This window comes from Silene latifolia, chromosome 10 (genome assembly GCF_048544455.1).
Source record: "Silene latifolia isolate original U9 population chromosome 10, ASM4854445v1, whole genome shotgun sequence".
NCBI lineage: Eukaryota > Viridiplantae > Streptophyta > Magnoliopsida > Caryophyllales > Caryophyllaceae > Silene > Silene latifolia.
In genome coordinates, this window is record NC_133535.1 from 72,561,406 (window position 1) to 72,572,086 (window position 10,681).

Here is a 10,681-nt window from a genome sequence, read left to right on the forward strand (position 1 = left end):
AAACGGCTGCTTCGCTATGTGAAATGTACTCTTGCTTATGGTTTTGTCATTAATAAATCTCCCTCAATATAACTGCTTATTCGGATGCCGATTGGGGTGGATGCCCTGACTTTCGTCGATCCACCTCGGGATATTGTGTGTTTCTTAGTGGCAATCTTGTTTCCTGGTCCTCTAAACGCCAAGCCACTGTATCCCGCTCCAGTGCTGAGGCCGAATATAGAGGGGTTGCTAATGCCGTTGCTGAGACAAGTTGGTTGCGTAATCTTTTATTTGAGCTTAAGGTCCCTATTACGCGAGCCACATTGGTCTATTGCGATAACGTTTCCGCTGTCTATCTTGCTGGCAATCCCGTTCAACATCAACGCACCAAACACATTGAGCTCGATATTCATTTTGTGCGTGAAAAGGTACAAGTTGGATATGTCCGCGTGTTTCACGTTCCTTCGGAATATCAATATGCCGACATTTTTACTAAAGGTCTACCTCGCTTCCTATTTAATCGGTTCCGGTCCAGCTTGAGCGTTCGGTCTCTTCCCGCTCCAACTGCGGGGGCGTATTAGTGTAAATATATTAATATTTACCATATATTCTTTAGCCTTGTATATAGGGATTTTATATGTATCATAACTTGACTTTAGGTAGCAATATCATTGTAACTATCCTATATATATGCTATACAATTGATCACCCTAATTCAGGGGATTACAAACTAATAGTTTGAACTTCAATGGGCTTGCTCCATGAACAAGGACTGAAAATTGGTAAGAAGCAGCACATTGATTCTACCACACGATCACAACTCTAACGAAGACAAATTACATTTATTCAATCAATCGAATAAAATTTATGTATTTTGTAGATTAGCCTTCATGTGAATGAAATTTATGTACCCCAATAATAGGATATAATGGTAAAAATGAGTTTATACTTGAATATTTGATGAGAATCTCTTATAAATTTTACCATAGTTAGGTTATTAATGTATGTCCTTAGAACACACGTTAGAAAAAACCCTTTTTAAAAAACCTCATGTGTCCCTTTGATATATAGTATCGACCACTTCCGTCTTTTGGTGTTCATGCGTATTCGTCCCCAAACTTATAAAGCATCCTTTATCCTATCCCGCAAGACATTACTTTTAATAAAAGAAGAAAAATGATGTCCATGACAAGCCCGTGATTTTCACGGGGGACAGAACTAGTTGCCTAATTAAAATCATCCTAGTCTACTGCATTGTTTATTGACACATCATACGTGCTTGTAATATAAGCTGCCATGTCACTTAAGACTTAAAAGATTAATATATTACATGATATGATATTATATTTCCCAAACTTGAGTAATTAACTTTCACAAACCACTACTTTTCCTAATAAAGGCATTAAAGTCCTCCTTATACTTCCTCCATTTCAATCAATTCTATACATTCGCTTTATATACGTGTATCAATGCCTGTTTTCTTTTGTTCACATCTTTAGTTTCAAATTAATAAAAATTATAAAAAATTGATATTCACAATGTACTCGGTATGACAATTTAAACAAAATCTCACATGACTATTTTTTATGTTATATACTCCATCCGTCTCGGTCAATTGTTATCTATGTCATTTTACACAAAGACCAATGAAAGAATATAATATGTAATGTAAATAGAGCAATATATTAAAGAAAAGTATGTCCACTTGCCCACTCTAACCTACTTGTTCAATACTTACCCAATATAGAAATAGATAACAAATGAATGATACACCCCAAAATGGAAATAGATAATAATTCACCAGGACGGAGGAAGTATTAGAAGTTGTATCAAAAATTCTACCTATGTGGCTATGTGAGTGTATTACTTGTAGTTTTACCGTAAGAAAGGGCAATTTAGTAATTGTCAACTCTAGTGTCACTATCACCTAAAAGTAAGCAAGTGGTCCCAAGCAAGCAAACAATCAAAAGCACCATCCGCTGACATCAGAAGGGTAATATAGTCATTTAGAACCCGAATTTGTCGTATAATAAGAACCTCTAAAAATATCATATTTGGTTGCGTTTCATTTCCACTTGTTTTCTTCTTTAATTTTTTTTTCCTCTCTCTTCTCCCATTTATCCCCTCTGTATTTGCATAATAATGGGTTCTCTCTGAATTAATTCTGCAAAAAATACACTTGATAGATCAGGAAACTTTCTATTTTTAACGGTATAAATTCCCTACCGTCCTTTGTTTCATGTCTTTCCTTTTTCTGTAGCTTTATTTTCAGATTATTATCTTTTTTAATTTTATCTTTATTGGGCATTATCTATTTTATTATGCCTACAATTTTTGTTGGTATTTCACTTTTGAGTGTATATGGGTTTCATATATTTGCTCATCTAAATGCCCTTTTTCTTTTTTTTTTTTTGGTGGATTGGATATTGATTGGTTATTATGAATTTATGATTTATGGGTTTATCACTATGTGTGTATGATAGATACTTGCTTAAAATTCCAAGTCATTTCGATCCGTTTGTTCGAACAAACCGATGGAAATGACTTGAAACGAGGGAGTATGATTTACGGGTTTATCACTTTATGTGTATAATATGATAGATACTTGTTTAAAATTTCAGTAATTGTCCATTCGAAAGGAGGGAGTATGATGTATGGGTTTATCTCTTTATGCTGAATACTGAAATGATGAACTTTTAAGTTACCATGTTCATTTAACTTGTTGATCTGGTTTTCTACAAAACATAGTGAAAATTGGTTTGTCTCACCCATTCTTCCGGTCCATTTCATGTGAATCAATCAATTGATTTTAGTAGTCCAAAATTTTTGACCAAATTTCTAACTAACTTTCTTTCTTTCTTTCTTTCTTTCTTTCTTACTAGTGGTTTCTTATTTTTGACACACTCTTTTGATTTTCAAAATCCAAAACCAGTTTGTATATATTAATATGAATACGATGATACAATTTCTACAATTTATTTTTGGTGATGCATTGTTTTTCGTTCTTGTGAAATCAAGGCCGTCACAAATTTCGAATTTAGATGTTGATTGTTTAAAATACAAGGTTAACGGGGACAATTGAATAGCACAATACGGCCAAAGATGTACCTTGAAAGTGTTTAGATATAAGAGGGATCTTTTTTATTGATTTGTCATTTGTGGCTGTGAAATGGTCATGATAATTGGTAGTAAGGGTAAATTAAACTTTACTGTGTTTGTTTATATAGTCTTGTTCAAAATTTCCACGTTTGAAGCCATTTTCATTAGAATTTGCTATCAAAACACATTTTCGGTCAAAAAAAAGTTGACTTTGTCGTCAATCCGCTACAGAATCACTTATGAACAACATCCCTATCAGTTCGTCATTCTTAAGGTTTTGGGTTGCGAAATTGCTGAAAAACTAACTTTTTTCCCCACCGAAAATGTCAAGTGTAGTGTAGCAAAGTTTTATCAAAATGCCTTGGGTAGTAGGTTTGAAAAAGGTCGATGTAAAAGGTTGTAAATTTCAAGTTTCCCTGGTTATGTACAAGTATAGAAAATGGTAGCATTTCTTCAGTTTGTGCAATTTAAGGGGTAAGATTGTGTACACTTGGGCGTACATTGACCTTTGAAAGCTGGGGTTATTCAGGTTGGGAGTTATTTTAATCTTGGTATTATTTCTTATTTGCCTAACAAATTGTTAGGAGTTTATTTACAAATTTGATAACCATTTCATGGGATGGTCTAATTAAAACATAAATTCAATGAGTCTCTGTACAATTTTGTTCCCCTCCCATTTCTAGAATACATCTTATCATGTTCTTTTGTTCAGAGTTAAATGGCACAATGACATATAATTAGTTGCAATAACTTGCTTGGGATGAGGGTAAATAGTTGCTGATCTTATTATTGGAATATTAAATCATTGATTGAGATCATGAGATCCCAAGTTTACCCTTCCTTATTTCCAGCCTCCGCTACAACCATTTTTCTTCACTTTCTTCTCGTTTTGAGCTCTACTACCTACATACAAACTAATTTAGTTTTTCTTTGTTGATGTGGTATTTGTCTAACTGTACAACTCGAAGTCTCTAACTGAGTATATCAGTTAATAGTTAAAGATAATGTCACTTGGTGCTGTTGCATATCTTGTTTCTGAAATATTTTGTTATTCAACATATATAAGAGACCATAAGATTGCATTCAATTTTTTTACCGTAGTTTTTCTTCAATAAATCATGTTTTATACTCTTCAACTTTTAGTTTGCGGCATGAATTTGGAAATGCGTTGTTTTATAGCTGTACATATGGAACTGTCATGTTTAGTAACGACAGTGATTTTTTTTTCTTTTGCCAGTGAAATGAACTCCATGAAGCTTGTTAATGTCCGAGCATTGTAAAGTATGGGTTTTGTTCGAAGGTCTTAAAGTAGCATCACCAGTTCTTCCAGCAACTTCATATTATGGATAGGGCAGACACTTCAGGTTTTGTAAGTGGCGGAAGTTTGTTGTTGAAAGCAGTAGCACTTAGTTTTTTAGATTACGTGGGTTTAAAAATAGAAGCTTGTGGCTGAGATTGCTCCATTAGTGTATTTGTTTTCCATTTTATTCTAGACTATTAGCTGAAGATGGATGTTAATGGGAAGGATTTATATTTCTCTTGCTATACTCAATTTGCTAAAAAAGACAACTTTGGGGATACAACTTTACGCCTGGATTGCCATGGCTATGGGAAGAACAACGCTGGCCGACTTCTAAACAACTCAAATGACCCTGCGGTTTATGCTTCCATGACTTCTGATGATGGTTGCAGACTTGTACTTGGATTAGGGCCAACGTCAAGGACCTACTCTGAAGACAAACAAACAAAGGTTTCTTCTTCATCATTCCATCATGGAGTTCCGAGTGATAGCAACTCAATCTTGAAGCTTGGACTCTCTAGAGGAGCTGGGAATATATTCGGGTCTCTTGACTTTTCAACTACATCCCAGAGTGAGTTAAACATGCATCATGTCACTCAATCCCTTCCCCTTGTAGACGAGGGGTCCACATCTGCAAAAAAAGCAGGTGGTTATATGCCATCACTTCTTTTGGCTCCAATAAGTGATGGTAATCAAGCTGCTGCGCAAATATGGGAGACTTTTGGGGTTGGTGCAAAGTCTTCTTCTGACCAATTTGCATTGTGTTCTGACCCTTCCAACACAAGTTATACAACATCGGAGCCTTCCACTGGGCTGATGTCTGCGGTCAATAAGCCCCACAATACAAAAAGGTGCAGGTTCATGGGATGTACAAAAGGAGCGCGAGGTGCATCGGGTCTTTGCATTGGCCATGGTGGGGGGCAAAGATGTCAAAAACCTGGTTGTAACAAGGGTGCAGAAAGCCGTACTGCTTATTGTAAAGCCCATGGTGGAGGGAGAAGATGTGAGCACTTGGGATGCACCAAAAGTGCGGAGGGCAAAACTGACTTTTGCATTGCGCATGGCGGGGGCCGAAGATGTGGGTTTTCTGAAGGTTGTAGCAAAGCAGCGCGTGGAAAATCAGGGCTTTGTATTCGCCATGGAGGGGGTAAGAGATGTAAGGTAGAAGGCTGCACAAGGAGCGCTGAAGGGCAAGCAGGTCTTTGTATCTCCCATGGTGGTGGACGACGTTGTCAATTTACAGGCTGTGCCAAGGGTGCACAGGGCAGTACCTTGTACTGCAAGGCTCACGGGGGCGGAAAACGATGCGTATTTGCGGGTTGTACGAAGGGTGCTGAGGGGAGCACGCCACTATGCAAGGGACATGGCGGGGGTAAGAGATGCATGTTTGATGGAGGTGGGATATGCCCGAAGAGCGTCCATGGGGGCACCAACTACTGTGTTGCCCATGGAGGCGGGAAACGATGCTCAGTCCCCGGGTGCACGAAGAGTGCCCGTGGCCGTACAGATTGCTGTGTCAGACACGGAGGCGGGAAACGATGCAAAGTCGATAACTGTGGGAAGAGTGCCCAAGGGAGCACCGACTTTTGCAAGGCTCACGGAGGTGGGAAACGATGCATCTGGGCCGGACAAAGCCCATGTGAGAAGTTTGCCAGAGGGAGAAGTGGGTTGTGTGCTGCCCATAGCAGCAAGGCCCAAGAGAGAGACAAGCAGCGTGGCATGCTTGGGCCAGGCCTGTTCCATGGGCTGGTCTCTACTTCTACAACAGTTGCTAGCAGCGTAGAGTTGGACAACAATAACTCTTGTTCAGGAATTAGTGCGATTTCAGATTGTGGAGATTCGATTATTAGGCCGTCTAAACGACGACAGCTCATACCACCCGAGGTTCTAGTCCCTCTATCGATGAAGTCGTCCTCGTTTTATTCCATTCAGACTACTGCTAATGAGCAAGATGAACTATGCAATGGCGGTGACAGTAGAAGGGGCAAAGTGGACTTTTCGATACCCGAGGGCAGAGTTCATGGTGGTGGTCTAATGTCTTTACTGGGTGGAAATATGAACAACTCCGTGCATGGAATATGAGACGTGGTAAGACGAGATGGTTGTTTCTCCCCTTGTATTTTTATGTAATTGTGTACAAAGCTTTTAAGTTAAATTGCACTGTGTACAAATAGTTTTAGCGAAACTTTGGTGTTTTGGTTGGCGCTGCATACTCTACAGTTAATGTGCTGTAAGAGCTGCAGTTGCACTCTGTTTTTTTCCTTTTTCTTTTAATTAATTTTGTTATTGTATACTGACATATTGGATTCGTTGATGATCATCAACATTGGAGTATGCCAGTAACATTCAGACAATAACGCTTCAAGTATTTGAAGGGTGTTATTGTACATTGTTGCTTATGTTGCAGTCATTAGCTGTAATTTTGGACGCAGTTTTTTGTTATCGGATTTGAAGGGTGTTATTGTACATTGTTGCTTATGTTGCAGTCATTAGCTGTAATTTTGGACGCAGTTTTTTGTTATCGATCAATGTTTCTATGTTAATACAAGGGGTAAGACTACTAGACCTGGCAAAATGGGTCAGACCCGAATGACCCGACCCGAAAAGGCTGACCCGAGACTCGAAAATGACCCGAACTTGTTTGACCCGAATATGACCCGAAACCTGAATTGACCCGACCCGACCCAGACCCAACCCGAACATTGTCTGACCCAATGTTGACCCGACCCGAGGTGACCCAATCCGAAAAAACCTAACTCATAACTGACCTGATTCCAAATGACCCGAAGTAACCCGAAATGACTAGTACTAACTCATATTAATATTATATATATCAAAATAAAGTTTCATTGGTTACAATAATCCCTAATAAATAGTTAAATTTGCAAAATAGTATTTCTTAATCAAAATAGTATTAACTTAAGTGCTTAGCCATTAACTCAAAAGCAACCTGACCCAAAATGACCTATACTCGAAAATAACCTGACCCGAAATGACCCGACAACAGGTCACCCGAAATTGACCCGAAACCCGAAAGTGACCCGGCCCGACCCGAAATATGTGACAGACCCGAAATGACCCGACCCAAACTTACCCGACCCGAGTGACCCGTTTTGCCAGGTCTAGGTAAGAGTGTGTTCGTTTCCGTACACGGTGCCACCGAGATAATGCAGTATTGTTGTCGACATTTATGATTTATTAGATTGGAGTTAACTAGTCTTAAACCCGTGCACATTGCATGGGTATGCTCTTTAAGAAATTGTTACTATAAAAAAAATTTCAAGATAAAATTGTATATTAATAGTGTATTAATTAATTATCCCCTTTTGAATTTAATTATCTTTAGAAATAAAATTTTAAAGTAAAGTAGTAATATCACCCTACTTTTGTTTAACAATTTTGATCTCTAAATGTAATAATTGAGTTATAAAGAGTCATGTTTAAGATCTTAGATAAGGATTATAAATTTCATTTTGCAATTAGCATAAATGATACGTTAGGGTCAATTAGCTCAGTACTTGTAATTAGCATAAATGATACGTTAGGGTAAATTAGCTGAGTACTTGTTGTAATATGATATGTTCTTTTGTTAGCTAAATTTGAACTTCTACTCTGACTTGTTACTCGGGTGCTTAAAAAAGCCCGACTTTGTATAAAATGAAACAAAATTATTTGGATGAAATTAACATAAAATTATTGAAATTGCACAGGTTTGATAGGTTTGATAAGTTTGAATAGTTGCAGGCTTCTTCAAATTGTTAGACCCCTTTTCATTATCGAAACCTATGTACAAAACAAAATGAAAATTTTGACCCGTGCTTATTTAAAGTGAGAATCTTGGCCCATATTTTAGTATAAATTTTTAAATTAGTGAAACGGCCAAAATGAAATTTTGACCCGTGCACGTTTAAATTGATATAAATCAATTGTTAAATATTCTCACCCATGAAATCATATATCATATATATCTCTAATGCAATAGCCAAAAAAACGACATGGCATCCTATTTTTACATTACAATCCTATGTGGCAGCATAAGATGCTAATACTTAATTGTTGCAATAAAAGAAAAATCATAAAAACGTTAGCATAACAAATTCATGCCATAGAATAAAGAATTATTATAGTCAATGGCTTGAAATAAAATCATGAAAAAACCGGAAACATATCAAATTAGTGGCATAAAATGGAATGTGCATTGGAATATTCTATATATTATCCAACATATGATGATTAATAATTATCTTTTCCAAATTTGTTGAGATTTTTTCAATAATTCAACATTTTCAATTATCTCCCCTAATCTCGAGATTTATTCCATAATACGAGTATATTCCTTATAATCACGCTCAAATTAATAGAAGGAAAAAAAGACTATAAATTTCTTATGTCAAACAAGGCTAAAATCATTCTCAGTAGTCAGCATTAATATTTCACGACTCTAAAACACAATTTTTTATTTCAACCATGCCTTTTAATCTTTATTTGCACTCATGTCGCCATACATCACTTCAAAAACGAACATGCTTATGGCGGAGATCACCATGCTCAGTTTGGAATGACTATGCGAAACACAAACAACAATTTGGTAAACTACATAGACGAAGACAGAGTGACAACTACGAGACATGATACTCGCTTCTATCTCAACCCCACCATACAAGAGGTAATGATTTTATTTCGAATATACAAGCATTCCAAAAATCTAAGGTGATTTTCTTATTCCGCCATACGAGACAAGGGCAAAGGGGACTTGGGAGTATAACCGGCTCAAACAAGCATTCCAAGAATTCAAGGTGACTGTCTTATTCCGTAATACTGACTTTTATATAAGAATATTAAAATTATAATATCTGATATACAAAAATGTGTGTGTTTTCAGATTTTAGGTAAAGTTTCGTGTGATTGACATGAATAACGGGACCTCTAAGTTTGTTGTTATCTCTAAAATCAAGATGTGAATTTGATGACGTAATATGCAGCGGGCTTGCTAGCCTACATCAAACGGGTGATCCAACAAGAATATTGGCAAATTTAGACCATGAATCAAGACCAGCCCACAAATATGAAATCTCATTAGTATAATGAGTGTTAATTTATACTTTGCAATGGAAATACATATGTTAATTTAGCCACTCTAAACAGTAATTACTACGTAAGATGGTTTCACACTTTGAGACGATTTCAATACCTGACCATTCCTTGGTAAAAGAAAAAAAACAAAGTTGAAATTTATCATCGTAAAATTAATATAAAAGTAACTATATTACAAATAAGATTCGCATCATAAAATGAATGTTATCATTATTAATTAAGTAATAATAATAAAAAGTAGTAATAGGAGCTTTAAATTACAAATATACTATATTAAAATATATAAAACAGACCCGTGAATTTCACGGGTTTAAACCTAGTTATCATATAAATATATGATAACAAAAACTAAACGATAATGTTACATACTTCATAAATCTCATTAAAATAAAATAAAAAGTTGCATGAATAATCATCATACTCACACTATTTGAACAAAAAGTAAAAATAATTGACAAATTACTATCTCGAACTTTCATTTGTATTTGTAATGTAATAGGCCATTAAAGACGATATGCAATCACAAGTGAATGTGATGGAAATTAGTTTGAGTAACGTGTTTAAACGTCCATAAACGTTGCTATGATTAACCAAAAAACCATGCCCGAAATGTTGCTATTGGTCCATAAATGATTTTTTTTTATAAACGCATAAATAGAAGTAGGCTAAGTAAATAAATATAAATACGATATTAATATTGAATATGAATCATTTTTTTAAAAAAAATATATATATACATTCTTAGTTTTTCGCCTAAGAAAATGGTATAAGTAAAAGACGGCAAACATAGTTTTTTTTAATAAAATATTCTAACCCTAATATGACCTGTGACCCGTATAACTCAATTTGTATTTTATTTAACCGTATTCTAACCCGACCCTTTTAACAGGTCTAATGGGACATGATTGTTATAAGGGTTTTTCTAACATGTGCCCTAGTATAGATAGATTTTCAAGATTATTTCACTAATTATGGTAAATATGAGTTTCAACCCTAATTTATCATGAAATATTCTCAACAATATTTCTTTAATAAGATTATTATCATGTGCCCTACATGTTAGAAAATCCAATAAATAAATTATAAAACACATATTTAGAAATTTAATTAATATACAAATAGATTGAAGAATCAGAAATAATAAAATTTACAAATTTAATATAATTGATTGAAGAATCCTAAATAATAAAATTTATATAATTGATTGAA

The 10,681-nt window shown here is 35.5% G+C and overlaps 1 protein-coding gene across 1 annotated transcript; it reads left to right on the forward strand.

The window, feature by feature from the left end:
• Window positions 1-2,035: 2,035 nt before the first annotated feature.
• Window positions 2,036-6,844, forward strand: LOC141605674 (uncharacterized). The gene is made up of 2 exons (XM_074424547.1): window positions 2,036-2,190; window positions 4,316-6,844. The coding sequence occupies exon 2, from the start codon at window positions 4,586-4,588 to the stop codon at window positions 6,458-6,460; it is 1,875 nt and encodes a 624-aa protein (XP_074280648.1). The 5' UTR covers window positions 2,036-2,190; window positions 4,316-4,585; the 3' UTR covers window positions 6,461-6,844.
• The last annotated feature ends 3,837 nt before the right edge of the window (window positions 6,845-10,681 follow it).

Bases quoted from the DNA above. Each gene is read 5' to 3' on its own strand.
- LOC141605674 (XM_074424547.1), top strand. From the start codon at position 4,586: ATGGATGTTAATGGGAAGGATTTATATTTCTCTTGCTATACTCAATTT.